The 16,533-nt window shown below is 31.8% G+C and overlaps 8 protein-coding genes across 8 annotated transcripts; 4 read left to right on the forward strand and 4 right to left on the reverse strand. All coding sequences in view use genetic code 12, as the record gives it.

Moving 5' to 3' along the window:
• Window positions 1–530: 530 nt before the first annotated feature.
• Window positions 531–2,429, forward strand: GDS1 (Gds1p; the record flags this gene model as incomplete). The annotated part of the gene is made up of 1 exon (XM_064908047.1): window positions 531–2,429. One exon carries the CDS (start codon window positions 531–533, stop codon window positions 2,427–2,429), a length of 1,899 nt encoding a protein of 632 aa, XP_064762278.1.
• An 809-nt stretch (window positions 2,430–3,238) lies between these two features.
• DFJ63DRAFT_318149 (uncharacterized protein) lies at window positions 3,239–4,384 on the forward strand. The gene has a single exon (XM_064906904.1). The coding sequence runs from the start codon at window positions 3,462–3,464 to the stop codon at window positions 4,353–4,355; it is 894 nt and encodes a 297-aa protein (XP_064762279.1). The 5' UTR covers window positions 3,239–3,461; the 3' UTR covers window positions 4,356–4,384.
• Window positions 4,385–6,664, reverse strand: DFJ63DRAFT_295002 (putative electron-transferring-flavoprotein dehydrogenase). The gene has a single exon (XM_064905423.1). The coding sequence runs from the start codon at window positions 6,431–6,433 to the stop codon at window positions 4,448–4,450; it is 1,986 nt and encodes a 661-aa protein (XP_064762280.1). The 5' UTR covers window positions 6,434–6,664; the 3' UTR covers window positions 4,385–4,447.
• CDC24 (Rho family guanine nucleotide exchange factor) lies at window positions 6,665–9,656 on the reverse strand. Its single transcript, XM_064906905.1, has one exon. The coding sequence runs from the start codon at window positions 9,496–9,498 to the stop codon at window positions 7,060–7,062; it is 2,439 nt and encodes an 812-aa protein (XP_064762281.1). The 5' UTR covers window positions 9,499–9,656; the 3' UTR covers window positions 6,665–7,059.
• An 846-nt stretch (window positions 9,657–10,502) lies between these two features.
• Window positions 10,503–11,561, reverse strand: DFJ63DRAFT_334529 (uncharacterized protein; the record flags this gene model as incomplete). The annotated part of the gene is made up of 1 exon (XM_064908048.1): window positions 10,503–11,561. One exon carries the CDS (start codon window positions 11,559–11,561, stop codon window positions 10,503–10,505), a length of 1,059 nt encoding a protein of 352 aa, XP_064762282.1.
• Window positions 11,562–11,696: 135 nt separating this feature from the next.
• On the forward strand, window positions 11,697–13,112 carry ERV46 (Erv46p). Its single transcript, XM_064909305.1, has one exon. It carries the CDS (start codon window positions 11,833–11,835, stop codon window positions 13,060–13,062), a length of 1,230 nt encoding a protein of 409 aa, XP_064762283.1. The 5' UTR covers window positions 11,697–11,832; the 3' UTR covers window positions 13,063–13,112.
• Window position 13,113: 1 nt separating this feature from the next.
• Window positions 13,114–14,168, reverse strand: DFJ63DRAFT_99744 (mitochondrial 54S ribosomal protein mL46). The gene has a single exon (XM_064909306.1). The coding sequence runs from the start codon at window positions 14,008–14,010 to the stop codon at window positions 13,174–13,176; it is 837 nt and encodes a 278-aa protein (XP_064762284.1). The 5' UTR covers window positions 14,011–14,168; the 3' UTR covers window positions 13,114–13,173.
• A 496-nt stretch (window positions 14,169–14,664) lies between these two features.
• DFJ63DRAFT_334532 (Nrd1 complex RNA-binding subunit) lies at window positions 14,665–16,521 on the forward strand (the record flags this gene model as incomplete). Its single annotated transcript, XM_064908049.1, has 1 exon — window positions 14,665–16,521. The coding sequence occupies one exon, from the start codon at window positions 14,665–14,667 to the stop codon at window positions 16,519–16,521; it is 1,857 nt and encodes a 618-aa protein (XP_064762285.1).
• Between the last annotated feature and the right edge of the window lie 12 nt (window positions 16,522–16,533).

Here is a 16,533-nt window from a genome sequence, read left to right on the forward strand (position 1 = left end):
ATTCTTATCATATCAATCTCATTGCTAATAACTTGTTCATTTAAGTTTTTACCTTTGTATTTTACCTATCTAAATCCTTTCATCAGTTGTTATTTTTACATATATGGACAAATTCATCTAATCCAGAACCATTGTATCAAAGTCAAACAAATCAAAATCGAAACATAATTCATCTTTAATTTATATATTGTTTCCATTTCTTTTTAATATTCCCTTTAGTCATAATTTTTTTTATATTTGGGTTTTTTTTATCTTTGGATCTTTTTTATTATCATTAATTTCGTCCTTTTAATCACAACTATTACATCAATTGTTCAGAATTTTACCTAATCTGATCATAATCAATCCCATTCAATTATATCATTTTTGTTTTTATTTCCTAATTCTTCATTGTCATTAAGAAATAATCTCCAAACAAATCTTTAATTGAATTCATATCAAACTAATCCCCTTCACATCCCACATTGATCTGAACTATAAATTTTTATCGTAAAAAGTCCTTCCTTTTTGAAAGAACTTTCTATTAGAATATGGCATTAGCTGAAAGAAGACCTCAAAATATCGGGTTCCAAGTTGGTTCCACACCAGCTTCCCCTGCTTTTAATACCACTAGCTTAAACGCATCTTCAAATAATTCAAATGCTTCAAACTTGAAATCATCAGGTTCAACTTCTTCTATCACTTTAGATATTGGTAATACTTCAAGTGATAATATTATTCTTGAAGAAGATGAAGATGATTTAATGAATGATGAGTTGAATCATAACATTGATGAAGAAGATGAAGATGATGAAGATGTTCAATCTCCAATCTCCATTCTAAATCAATCTCATCATAGTTATATTTCCAATCATCAAAATCTTGAAAAGAGTGTTAGTCCAGAAGCAATGTCTCCAACTTCTCTGAGAAGTATTTCTCCAGATTCGTTAATGCAAGGTGGTAATGATTTCAAAAAATTATCTTTGAATTCAAGAGGCTCTACTCCTCCAACTTCAACTTCAACTCCTCCATCATCTCAAACTAATAACAATAATGCTAAAAAACCAAAGAATCCTTCTCGCGCTCCGATTGCAACTGGTATTTCAACTACTATTCCAGTCACAGGTGAAAAACCAAGACCAGATCAAAAAGATGATGCTTCTTTGGAAGATGATGTCTTATATGCCATTTTTGTCATTTTATTTGAAAAGGATCCAGAAGGTAGTGGTATGACTGTTAAACAAATTTGTGATATTTTAATTGAACAACATCCTGATATGGCCAATTTATCAACCAAGACTTCGAATTTAGTTAGTGCTAAATTGAATGCTTATGTTAAACGTGTTGAAAAAGGTGATACATCATTAAAATATGCTTTATCAAGAGATTGGGCTGATGCTTCACCAAAAAGAATGGTTTATGTTTATCGTGGTATTTTAACCGAAGATTTCCATGTCCATGTTAAAAAGTTGATGGAAATTCAAAAGCAAGAACAACAAGCTGCTTTAAAACTTGAAAATGATGATAATTCTAATTTAGATGGTTCAAATGTTACTAGTACTAATGCTTCACCAAAATCAAGTTCAACTACTAGTTCTACTAAGAAGTCTAAACAAGAAAAATTGTTATTACAACAACAAAATCAACAACAACAACAACAACAATTGGCTCAACAATCTCAACAAAATTTCTCCGATTCTTCATCTTTAGATGATCCATTAGAAGCTGGCAAACAAGCTACTTTATCAAAACCAAGAAGACAAACAATGTATGATTTAGGTATTTCAAAACATACATTTTTAGATGCTACTTCAATTGATAAATCGAATTTATTTGTTCCATATAATTCAGCTCCAGTAACTGCTTCATTAACTGAATCTAATTTATCTACCATTTCTGAACATCATACTAAGAGAAATTCAAGTAATAACTCAAATGGTACTATGATGATTAATCATCATGAATCTGATTTTGATTTTGAAGATTTTGAAGTCTTCCAAGATGATGATGAAGAAGATGACGATGATGCTGGACTTTTATCTAACAATCCTCACTCTTTTAGTAATGATCTTTATATTGAATCATTTAAAAAGAATGGTAAACGTTCAAAATCATTATCTTATCTTTCATTGAACAAGAAATCCAAGATCTTGACTGCTGCTGCTGCTGCTCCAAGAGCTCCAAGAACTCCAAGTTCTCATAACGCTAATGCTGCTGCCGCTGCTGCTGATTTACATGCTGCTGCATTAAGAGCCATTTCAAATCCTGAACTTGATGAAGATTCCAATACTTCCGATTCTTCTTCAACTGTCAAGGATTCAGAAAGTTCCGCTGGTTCAGTTCCTTCGAATAAGAAATGGTTGGAAGTCATTAGATCTGGTTTCTTGTCATTAGATATTGGTGCTCCAGAAGATATTAGTTTATCAGATTTAGATAAATTCTTTAATTAAAATTATTTTAAATCATCTAAACCTATCAAATCAAATCAAATCCTATTACAAAACGAAAAAAATAAACGCTTAAATATATATTCATGAATTATGTGAGTTTTATCCTTTTCATTTTTAAATCAAAACCATTTTTTTATAAAATCCAAAAAAAATTCATTCTTTTAAATCAATCTTTTCAAAAAAAAATCTATTACTTATTATACGTGGTCTACCTTTTTATTATCTTTACAAAAAAAAATTTCTATTATTATCAATTTGGTTCTTAAAGAAACTATCGTTTTAACTTGGGGGTTCAAATTTTTCTTACTATTTTTTCACTTATTATAATGGTTAATGTTATTCTTGTTTTCCTTTTCTCCTTTTTCAACTTATCAACTTTCCTCTTACTCTCTACTTCTTGAACTTGTGTTTATTATTATTTATATTTAACTTACTTACAGTTGGCAAATCCAAAAAAATTCTTCTACATCCATTCCATCACACTTTACTTTTCACAATCATGTTACTATTACGACTCAATTCCATCTTCAAATATATATATATAATCCACCATCCAATCAATTAATCAATCAACCCTATCTCATTCCATTTTTATATCTTCTTATCTTCTTATGTTTTTTATGTTTTTTTTATTTTTGACTTTTGTGACGCAGGAAATGAAAACTACAATTACTAAAAATTCTTAAAAAAATTCTACTCTCTATATATAAATTTTACATCAACTACATCATCCCTATATATTTTTGTTTGCTTATCACCCTATTTTTATCTTATTTAAATATATACTATACATCTTATATTATCGTACAAAAAAACTTTCAATTTCGCACACTGTAGAAAAATGTAACTTGAGGCAACTATAGTTGCAAAAATGATCTTATCGGTTAGAATTACAGTAAGTATAATGACTAACACTTAAAGCAATGTTTGTTATGCATATCAGGAAGCGAGATAAAAAGTGACTGATCCCATTCATATGTTGCAAATATTATAACCTACTATTTCTTCTTACCAATCAATCTACTATCAACCATGTCAGATATTGCTGAAGACGATATTGATCAACTCGTTTACAGACAAGCTGCAACCGACAAAGATGTTAATGTACACCAATTGAAAACTGATTGTCTTGAAATGGCAATGGAAGCACGACCATTTGGAATCACAATTGAAGAAAGAGCAATTGTTAATGGGTTAAAATATGATGGACCTACTGATGAACTTGAAGAATTTCAAGCTGCTCCTACTAGATTTCCAAAATTTAACAGATTTGCAAACTTAACCAGAAGATTCTCAACGAATAGTCTCGATACTTTAATTGAAGGTAATGAATTAGATACCAACTATTTTGAAGATTCTTGTCTGAGATCTGATAATGATGAACCCCATTCTTATGTTCCTGCTTTCTATCTGAAATCTGAAAATGTACAACCTGTCCATCAACGTTTAATTGAAACACTTTTGGAAAGAGAAAAACAAGGTATCAAGCTGTACAATCAATTCATTAAGGTTTTACAATCAGGTGAACTTGACACAGATGAAACTATCTTAGATGTGCTTGCCTCTCCTAATAAGAAATATGCCCATTGGCTTAAATTTTATAGAGAGCAAAAGCAAAGACAAAGAACACATACAAAGGTTTCAGATTGGCTTAGGGCCATTAAAGATCGCAAAATTCAAGACCAAGAAAGTCAACACCATGAACTGACTTTAAATTATTATAAGGATCTTGGAAAAATCACTCGTAATATAAGAAAGCTTGAAACAGGAAACTTGAAAATTGAAAAATCTGGCAAGTATAATTCTAAATCACATCGTAAAAATTGCATATTCCAGCAATCTGGACCTTATATTCCCACGATCGATGATATCGATAATCACTTGGGAAGATTGAACTTAAAGTCGTATGAAGTTCTTAAGAAGTAAGATATGAAGCTCTGTTAATATTACATTGAAAAGTATATTTATTACTCTTTTTTTTTAGTCTTTTATTAGCTATATACAAAAAAATACTATGATTAGGTCATATAATACTTTGGACCATCACCTCCTTCAGGCACGGTCCACGTAATATCTTGCGATGGGACTTTAATATCACAAGTCTTACAATGTATACAATTTTGACTATTAATTTGGAATTTGACCCCTAATTCTTCTTTATCATCTTCGATATATTCGTAAACTCCAGCTGGACAGAATCTTTGTTCTATACCTTTATATTGGGGATAATTACGAGCAGCATGTCTTCTTTGATCTTGACCTGGGATTCTTAGATGACATTTTTCATCTTCGTCATGATAAGTACCTGTTCTTGAAACTGAAGTTAAGATATCAAATGTTAATTTTCCATCTGGTTTTGGATAATCAATTGGCTTGAATTCACTAGCTGGTTTGGTTTTGGATGCATCAGTTTGATGATGACCAAACGTCCATGGTTCATGACCGAATGTTAACATAGTGGTCATACCAGCATGAGCTAAACCACCAAGAAGACCTAATTGCGTAGTGAAAGAAGGACGGACATTTCTGACAGCATATAATTCTTTATAAGCCCAAGATTCTCTGAATGCAACTTCATAAGATTGTAAATCAATTGGGTTATATTCTGCATCATTAAAAGTTTCTTCATCAACGGCATCTAATTCTTTAATAGTTTCAAAGATTTGTTCAGCGGCTACCATACCTGATTTCATAGCGGTATGAGTACCTTTAATTTTAGGAACATTCATGAAACCAGCACTACATCCGACTAAAATACCACCTGGGAAATGTAATTTTGGAATGGATTGAGCACCACCTTCATTCAAAGCTCTAGCAGCGTATGAAATACATTTACCACCATCAAGAGTATTTGAATAGAATGGATGAGTCTTCATCTTTTGGAATTCTTGATATGGTGAAATGTATGGATTTTTATAATCTAATCCAATAACTAACCCAACGGCAACTAAACCATCACCAAAATGATACATGAACCCACCACCATATTCATCTGAAGATAATGGGAATCCAATAGAATGAGCTACTAAACCCTTTTCGAAATTTTCAGGTAAGACTTCCCAAATTTCCTTTATACCTAATCCATAGGTTTGAGGGAAACTGTTTTCTCTTAAATTGAATTTACTGATAACTTGTTTGGATAATGAACCATGACAACCTTCGGCAAATACAGTAACTCTAGAATGGAATTCCATACCTCTCTCGAAGGAACTCTTTGGAGTTCCATCTTTGGAAATACCTAAATCATTGGTTGCTACACCTTTAATAGCATCACCGGTTTCATTATAGATCAATTCACTTACTGAGATACCAGGATATAATTCAACTCCAACTTCTTCAGCTTGTTCGGAAAGATATTTCACCACATTATTTAAGGAAGCAATGAAGTTTTTATTCTTATTTGCCATTTGAGGTGGTTCAGGCAAGGGGAATGCACTGTTTTTGGTTAAGAACTTCATTGAATCTCGAGTTACTTTTGTAACCATATCTTTTGGTAATGGTATACCACCTGATTCTTTAGTTAATTCACTATTTGGAAACAATTCAAGGAATGGCTTTGGTTCAAGAACAGCTCCACTCACGATATGAGATCCAAAATCTCCCGCCTTCTCTAATACAATCACTCTTAATTCACCATTACCATGTTCATTATCCAATTGTTTTAATTTTATAGCGGTGGCTAACCCAGCAGGTCCCCCACCAACAATACAAACATCAACTGAATCGACTGCTCTCTCTTCGGAAAGTATGGCTTGATCTTCCTCGGAAAGCTTACTGGATGGGGTTTCCCTTGATAATTTAGAAGTTATAGAAAACTGTCTTTGTATGTTCCAGCCGTATGGTTTTGTTGTTATTACTGATTGTCTTGAAGATTGTGGATTTGATTTGAGATTCAACCTCCTTATCGAAGTTTGATTAAGTTTAACACCATTTAAACTTCTCTTGACAAAGTCTTGCTTGTAAGCTTGACGTAATGATAGGTTTGTTATTCTATTGTAACTCATGATTGGTATAATTCACTCCGAGGAAAAGACGTCTTATGACTCACTAAATGGTGATTATATTCCTTATAAAAGTGAAGATTACAATGGACTTGAATAAATAAATAAATATAGTTCACTTAACTGACGAACAAATGGTGATACTAATTGAAATAGTGATCAAATATTCACCTTTGACACATATATATATATATATTTCAGAAAATAGAATATACAGATATATAACTTTAATTTTTCAATCTGATGATTCATTACCCTTTATTTTTGTGTAACTTTTAGATTTTTTTTAGTATGGTAAACATCAACGAATCAAAACCATTAAATTGATAATCCTCACACCACTTTTACGAAATGAGGAGGTATGACATAATAGCACTATATAATATTTATATTGGCATAATAAGCTAACTAGGAGTTTTTTATAATGTCAACAGGTGTTATCTTTACCGTAGATAAGAAACAGTTTACGTAAATGTTAAGCTCAATTTTAGTGGGGCAGATCTTGACTTTGCTTCTTATTAACATTTTGTAACCTTTTTCGCAATATGACTCCGGTAATTTTTGCATCTTACATGATATTACTCTAAAATACAAATCTAGCAGTTATATTTACTATATAAAAACCTAATTTATGAAACCCAAATAGTTAATTCTCTTCTCTCATTACTACCAAGTGAATATTCATTAACCATATCTACTGCTAATGTCCAATCATCATTGGAATCCATCACTACAAAATCACCATCTTCATCTTTATATTTCAACTTATTGACTAAGATATCATCTGTAACCAATTCACTGTTGACGATTTTACCTGATATCTTCAGATAAAGATCATGGAATTGTACGGTGGATGGGACGATTAAAGGATCTGATATTTCAGTTGAATTATAAATCAATTTCACAGTGATATCATTGGAAAATAATGCAGGTTCTGTAGATGGAGTTAATGGAGCACTCACACTTTGTTGGATTGGAAGTGGTCCAGCTGAAGATGATGATGATAATCTCGAGCTTTCAAATCCACCCGATTTGGCACGAGCACTTCTCATCATACTGAATGTCGATGATGATGAATGATGACGTGTAGATCCATTGGAAGATCTTGATGAAGGTTGTGACTCAGTTCCATTTGGTGGTGATGAACCATTGGCTTGAGCATATGCAGCTGTATAATCATAGATTGTAGAAGAATCATTTGAAGCTTGAGAATCTCTTAATTTCTTATGAATTTGAGAATTCATTTCATTAGCCTTTAAATTTCTTAAACAGTTTTCCCATTGATTTCTAATTTCTTCAGTTCTATATCTTAATGTGAAGGATCCACTTTCCTTTTTACCAGACCACGATATCACCAATGTATAACCTTGATTGCTTGGGGCTGATATATTATAAATTTCCAGTATATAAACTCTTCCTTTTAATTCCAATGGAATCAATTTATCATTTTTAGATATGGTTAATGATTCTAATAAATTAGCAGTTGATGCTGTTACATTACTAGTTGATTTTTTTCTTGATGATAATATTTTCTTCTTTGGTTGTTGATCAGGTTGAATAACTTCAACAAAGAAAAATATAATTCTTTCAAAAAGATATGCCACATATTCCTTTTCAGTATCAGCATCTTTAACTCCAACCATACCATGATGTAATAAATCTCCTTGATCTCGTAAATTGAATCCTCTCCAATTACTTACTCTTTCATGCAATTGTTGTAAATATTCGACATTTTCTGATCTTCTTTGGGCTTCATTCACTTGATTTGCTAAATCAGTCATTGCACTTCTGGCCATGATTAATTCATTATACAGTGCTGAAGTTGGTAAACTTGAATCGAGAGTTTCTGGAGAATTCTTAATCAATTCCTTTAATAATAATGGATATTTACATAATCTTTGGATTGGTTTTATAACATATGACTGTAATTCAAATCCTGGATCCAATAAACTTGATGATTTTTTTAAATTATTAGCTTCTTTGGTGATGATATCCAATGCATTTAATTGACCAATAGTCCAAGGCTCATAAACTTTGAAGGGACCCTTCGATGCATGAATGAAAACTGATCCAATTCTTTGATATTTATATGGTACATTAATATTACATTCTAAACCCATGAGGAATCTTCGTTGGAAATCGATAATTTCAGTTAAATTAGGGAAGATCAAATGAATTTGTTCATTAGGTAAGATTTCAGCTTCTAATAATTCCTTTTGATAACTTGAAAGTAATTCTAAATCTTTTAAATATTTTCTTTCTGTTTCCACAAGTTCTTTAATGACTTTCGATCTATCATCACTTATGATAACTTCTCCAATTGGTTGTTGAGGAGATTCCTTATCAATGTCGAATTTGGCTGTTTTGGCTTTAGAATTCAATACTTTATTAACCACTCCAATAATAGTTAATAAATCTTGAGTATTATCCAGAAAAACATTGGAAATAGTAAACATGAATTCATCTTCAAACTTTAATTGAGTCTTTACGGCAATTAAGAAATCGTACACTGATTTCTTACAAAGTCTTAAATCATCACTACCTTGGATAGGTATTTCATATTGGGGAACCACATAATTAAAAATAAGACATAATGGAGCCCCTTGTTGAAACAAATTCCATAATAAAGTGGCTGGATCAACACTTATATTGGCAGGTAATATCCCTGCTGTGAAAGTATAAACATTATTCAATTGTTGTCTCGAAGATGATGAATTATCTGAGTTTGAAGATTCAATCGAAGTTCTAAATCCATTATTATCTTGTTGAATCTGTTGAGATAATGCCAAGGCTTGTTGTTCTGCTAATCCTTCAGCTATATTGTATGCTTTCCTTAAAAATTGGTCCATGCCTTCAATCTTACTTATTCTTTGTTTCAAAGATTCTGCCTTGAAGTATAAATGATCTTGTGGAGTAGATTGTCGATTGAAATTAGAATTTAATGCTTGTAAAGGTCCCAGAGGAACTCTGGTAATTGAGGTGGAAGATGAGTTCAAAGATATCTGAGAACTAGTAGAAAGTGTCCGAAATGGAGCACTAGGCGGACCCTGTTGATTGCCGTCCGTCATCACTCTCTGTTTAACTATTCTACTCTATATGATGCTTAATTGATATTGAATTTAACACTTAGACGAGTTGTTGATTTTCTGTTTTTTTTTTTTTTGGTGTGAAATTCAAATTATTTTTTTTCTGCTGCTGGGAAGCCATTTAATTAACAGCACCAAATTAGAAATTATACCAAATTAGTTAAATTGAATTGATAGTTTTAGTTGGTGATTTATTAACTATGTAGAGATTTGAATGTTGTAAATAAGATATATGAATATGACGATACTCATGAGCAAATCAATTTGTAATGGACATGTCTATTTTACTTCAGAGGGATGGTTATTATTGCGATATAGGGGATATCAATAATTAATGGAATTATCACAACAATAATACCAGTTATTAGCTTAAAGAGAGTAAAGGCAACTGATTGCATATTATAAAAACAAATAACGATATGTGGCTACTTTTTAAGAGAGTCCTGTCATATTATTTTAGTGGCGATTTCATTTATAAGATTATTCTATTATTTAATGTTATACCAGATTATGCTGGTATCCCGAGCTAAAACAGAATAAATCCTTGAAATGGTGAATTTTGGCGTTTTTATTTTTTGAATTAGAAAGATTGAATGATAGCCTTAGGGGATATCGCGAAAAGGTTATGAATGGGTGTAGTATCTGAATCATGTGTTAACTTATACTGTTTCTAATCTGTATACTGAATTATGTAAATTAAGGGTTTAATAAAATAATCACCTTATCATTACATCTAGTTTCATTTACATTAGTCTACGGCGAGGAACTTACTCGCATCTACATTACATCCAAGGATTCTATACCAGCCCTTTAACCCAAACTGTTTTAATAGAACTTTGTAATGATATCTAAAACCAGTAGAACCCATTTCCTATTTCGGTATTTATCAGTTTCCGAGGTGAAATTACGCGTCACCATTTTTAAATTTAATTTTGCCATATGCTATTGTTACAAATGTATACTTAACTACTACTACCACTACTTAACTATTGTGCTCTATCTCTATCTCTAGGTCTACCGTTTCTTTCAGGCTTTCTCATCACTGTTAAGGTGGTTCCTTCATCACTTGAATAAGCAAATGAAGTTTTACTTGGAAACCAAGCGATACATGCAAATGTTAATTGACCTGAAAGACTATTAGCAACTTCATATACTCTATCACCGCTAACTGTATCATATATAACAATATTCTCTCCTTTATCATAACTCACAGCAATATAAGTTCCATCCCTACTGGCATCTATACATGCAATCGATTCATCAACCTCACTAATAGTTTTAAAATGTAACATCGATTTGGTATTCCAAAGACTAACTACACCTTCACCTGAACCAACTGCACAATAAGTTCCTCTTGGATCAATTACAACAGCAGTAGCAGACGATCTATGTGCAGTTAATTCGGTCTTTAATTTTGTTTCTGTTTCTTTCCCCTCATCGTATATGAATTCATATATAGGTAAATTCCCATTATGAAATGCTAAAATAAAAAAACTATGATCATTATGAAACCATTGGAAATCATATATTGGTTCAGTTATATCTTTTAATCGATATATTTGTTTGAAATTGTTTTCAACTGAATAAAATGTAATTTCAGAATCTCGATCAACTGTAATTAATACCAATCCATCCGATGAATATTTCACTATTTTAAGAGCAGCAACTTCTTCTTTATCATCCCTAACTACTTTGAATTGTCTTTCTAAGGCTCCAGTGTGTCCATTCCATATTTTAACATATTCATCTCTACCAACTGATGCAAATGAATGTTCTGTGTTTGGATCCCAACTTATACTTTCAACCGCCTTACTATGAGCATCTTCTATAACATGAGGGTCTGTTATCCTTTCTGGAAAACATCGCCATATTCTAATTGATCTATCGGTTCTCGTGGTAATCAATTTGGTTCCTGTGGCATTGATTGTTATAAGAATGATTTCACTGGATGATGATGTATACCCTGGTAATGGTTTATCCGTCACCACTACTGGCATAAAATTGTTGAAAAATGTCTTATTATTCCTTGAATTATTAGCTGACATCTTGAACTTGGTAACAATCACCTATCTAATATCAATCGTTTCTACTTTCAATTTGAATGGAATCAATAAAGTGGATTCTATCAATAAAATCGATCAATTGATATTTGAAGTTAACTTTTGATTCTAATTTTGTGTTACTGAAAAATTCTCGAGCAAATTGAAGTGAGAGCACCAGAAATTTAATTGTCCACGTAATAAATATGGAAATATATATGCTTAGATAAAGTTGATAAGTTTTCATATTCAATTCTCCAGATCATAGTTAGATAGGATGTCAGGTCAAAGACCCAAGTTGATATCGATAGATGCATTTGCAAAGACTGTGGAAGATGCAAGAATCAGAACTACTTCTGGTGGGATAATCACTTTATTATGTATTGCGATAGTACTATTTTTAATTAGAAGTGAGTATGTGGAGTATACTTCAATTATCACTAGACCTGAATTGGTGGTTGATAGAGATATAAATAAAGAATTGGATATTCATTTGGATATATCATTCCCTAATTTACCTTGTGATATCATTTCTTTGGATTTATTAGATGAAACTGGTGATGTTCAATTAAATGTATTAAGATCAGGATTTCAAAAATTTAGAATTATTCAAGACTCAAATGGTCATAAATTAGAAGAACTTTTGGATGTTGATTCAACCCCATTGAACAATGATATTTCATTAGAAGAATTAGCTAAGGGTTTAAAAGAAGGTGAACAAGGTCATTGTGGATCATGTTATGGTGCTTTACCTCAAGATAAAAATCAATATTGTTGTAATTCATGTGAATCAGTAAGATTAGCTTATGCTGAAAAGTTATGGGGATTCTATGATGGTTCCAACATTGAACAATGTGAAAAGGAAGGTTATGTGAAAAGAATTACTGAAAGAATCAATAATCGTGAAGGTTGTAGAGTTAAGGGAACTTCTCAAATTAATAGAATCTCCGGTACTTTAGATTTTGCTCCTGGTGCCTCCTTTACTATGAATGGTAAACATGTTCATGATCTTTCTTTGTATCAAAAATATCCTGATAAATTTAACTTTGATCATATTATTAATCATTTATCATTTGGAGCCATTGTTCCAGATGGATTATCTACTCATCCATTAAATGGTCATAGTTCAAGCTTAGGGGCAAAAGATCATATGTTTTCTTATTATCTTAAAGTTGTTGCCACTAGATATGAACATATGTTAAGTAAAAAGGCTGATACTATCGATACCAATCAATTTTCTGTTATTACTCATGATAGACCATTAAAAGGTGGTAAAGATGAAGATCATCAACATACCTTACATGCTAGAGGAGGTGTACCTGGTGTATTCCTTAACTTTGACATTTCTCCATTAAAGATTATCAATCGTGAAGAATATGCTAAGACTTGGTCAGGATTCGTTCTTGGAGTCATTAGTTCAATTGCTGGAGTTTTAATGGTTGGAACTTTAATAGATAGATCTGTATATGCCGCTGAAAAGGCAATCAGAAGTAAAAAAGATTTATAAGTAAGTACATAATATTAATTAATAATAAAAAGTTTTATATCAATATTAAAAATAATCTATTTACATGAATAATAATAATGATGATAATAATATGTACATAATCTATGCTGTTTAAACGTCACTAAATAAGTGAGAAATTTCATAATAATATTGAGGATCTAATTTTCCTTTCAATTCTTCTTTAGTTAACCATAAATATTGTAATGATTCATCTTGGGGTATGAATTCACCTGATAATATATGTGATTTTATAATGAATTCTTTTTTATTTTCAACTTCATTAATACGAAGATGACATGGAGTATTTGATACATTGAAGTAATTAATCTTTTCCCCTCCAATCTTATATAATCCATCTTCGGCTAATGTATGTAATGCTTTGATTTCTTCAGTTGAACTCTCAACAAAATTTGGTAATACCCAATTATTATTTTGATTTATAACCAAGTATAAAGTACGACTCAATTTTCTTTCTAAACTAGTTAAATCATTGGATTCATCTGCTTTAGTAACACGTGAATTAGGAATGATTTGACGAGCTAAATCATCATGAGACTTGGTAAGACTTTCTTCTTCATGACCTTCTTCTCCAACTTGTTTATAAGTCTTTGGAAGATTTATAACTTGTTTGAATCTTCTATCTCTTCTATGTCTTATTTCTGGTTTACCTTGAGGATATTCAATATCAGGGTTATAACTGACAGGATCTTTATTTAATTGACGAAATCTTTGTTCTGCTAAAGTACCTTCTCTAAAATAAAACCATTTAGGGAAAGTCCACATCAATCTTCTCCATAACTCCAGTTGATATTTATAATATTGAGCTTCGAATGGATTTAAATCAGCAGTAATTATAGGATTTCTTGACAATAATAAACTTGACGATATTATTGGACTTGTCTGACTTGAATAAGCCCTTACTATGGACCTTCTTAGAACTCCAACCATGACGATAATTCCTCTAATCCACTAATCCTTTAACGATATTGAATCGAATTTTTCATTAACCTCTGGAAATTTTTACGTTTAACTTTTTTTCCTTTGGTTGAAAAGTCGTGCGATATGGTCTATAAATTCGAAAATCCGGGTAATTTTAATTCAGCATACATTTTTTTTTTCTGTCTATAAATAATGAACCAATTCCCACTTTTTGTTGCTGGTCACTTTTTTTTGGGAATTAGTTACCTCCAACGAAGTCATTTCGAAGTAATATATCAATACATCGAGTTCTTATTATATATAGAGACGTCTGAATCGGATTGTTGAAGTAAAGAGTTGAGTAATCAAGTAAATTATCGCTATAAGAACCTCGTGGAAAAGATAGCATAATAAAAATATCAAAAAAAACTAGTAGTTCCATCCCCTTAAGAGAACGTAGGTCAAAGATTATAGAATTTTCATCATATCGATAGATCATTACCCATCATTAATTAATTGTATTCGTTTTTCTTTTTTGTAAAACTGTGTTAATTATTTGAGTTTCCCTCTTAGTAATCGGTTAAAATCAAAAAATTGAAGTATCAAACTCCAAACCATAATAATAATAATTTCAAAAGAAACGTTTTTTTAAAAAACTTTATATCTTTTTAGTAAAAATCTAGTATGTCATCAGTAGAAGAAGAGTTTGAATCTAACTTGAAAGAGTTGCGTCTGAAAACTTCAGGCAGCATTTCTGGAAGTCGTATTAATAAGTTAGTGTCCCTTGCTTTACAAAATGTTGGTTTAGAATCAAAACTTATTAATATCCTTTATTCTAATTGTAAAGCAGCTCCATCGCAAAATAAAATAGCTACCATGTATGTTGTCGATGCCATTGTAAGAGCTTATACCGATGAAGCCAGAAAGAAGGGTGAAACTTTAGACTCTCTGGCCCCTGAAGGTACTTTTGCTTCTGGTGTTGCTAAAATTAGTGAATTAATAGATACTTTATTTGATGATGCTATGGAATTACAATTTGATCCTTCTGTGAAAAATAAATTTGCCAAATTAGTTGAATTATGGAAAAAACAGAATACTTTTACTCCTGAAATTATTAATAATATTGAAAAGAAACATTTCGCATCTACAACTCCACCAGGATCTCCTCCAAAAACAAATATTGAACCTGTTAAGCCAAAATCTGAATCGGTTGATGGTCCAAGTAGTATTTTACTGTCGTTAGCATCAATTGCAAAAGCTTCTACTCCAACTATTGCCGGACCTGAAGAAGTTAAAAAAGGTGATGCTACCAGTATTTTATCTCAACTTTCAGCTCTTTCTAACGCAACTTCAGGATTACCATCACAAAGTCAAGGTCAAATTCAACCCCCAAAGGCTGATACTGGTCCTTACATTTTAAATATGCTTCAACAAATGCAACAACAAAGTGCAGGTCAATTACCCGGTAATCCACTCCCTCCACAACAATATCAACAACCACCTCAACCTCAAAGTAACTACTATCAAAGAGAGCCACGTCAAGAATCAGGTTATACTAGAAGAAATAGATCAAGATCTCCAAACCGTAATAATCTTAGATCTCCTCCACAAGAACATAGTACTAACAGTAATAATCCTGGTTTTGTTCCAGTTTCTCAAATGGGAGGTGAAATGAATATTCCAGGTACGCAACATTATCGTCAACGTAATGTAGGCTTTGATAATTCTATTCCACCAAATACATTCAAAGTTTTATCCAGAACTTTATTCATTGGAGGTGTACCACGTAATATGGATGAAAGAAGTCTTGCTTCTGTCTTAAGACCATTTGCTGAAGTTCAATCTGTAATTTTAAACAGTGAAAGAAAGCATGCTTTTGTTAAAGTTTACTCAAGACGTGAAGCTGAACAGGTTATCACCCTGTTTAATAAAGATGGAAAGTTACCATTAAGAACTAGATGGGGTGTTGGTTTTGGTCCAAGAGATTGTTGTAATTATCAACATGGTATTTCTATGATTCCAATGTCCAGATTAACTGAAGCTGATAAAGCATGGGTTGTTGATGCTCAATGGGGTGGTACTGGTGGAGAACCATTACAACCAGGTATGGTATTAGATGAACCTGATATCGAAATTGGTACTGGTATTTCATCTAAAGCCATGTCTAAGAAAATGCCAACCAACTCTGCTAGAAATGGTCCAAAATCCAATAAACCAGGTGAACCAGATGAAGATTTTGTTAAAACTACATTAATCGCCCAACCAGGTATGCAATTACCACAATCAGCAGCAGCATTTTCTCAACCAGGTTCAAATCCATTAGCTGGTTTATTTGCTAATTCCAATGCACAACAAGGTCCTCCACCAATGGGATACCAACCTCAAGGTCAACAATTTCCACCAAATCCGCAATATCAACCAAATCAACAATTTCCACCAAATTTTATGAACAATTTCCCTCCTCAAAATCAAAGTCCACCTCAAAACTTTAATCAAGCATATCAAAACTATTATCCTCAAAATGGAGGTCCTCAACAATAAATTTAATAATAC

The sequence above is a fragment of the Scheffersomyces coipomensis genome (genome assembly GCF_036884675.1).
Source record: "Scheffersomyces coipomensis strain NRRL Y-17651 chromosome Unknown DFJ63scaffold_3, whole genome shotgun sequence".
NCBI lineage: Eukaryota > Fungi > Ascomycota > Pichiomycetes > Serinales > Debaryomycetaceae > Scheffersomyces > Scheffersomyces coipomensis.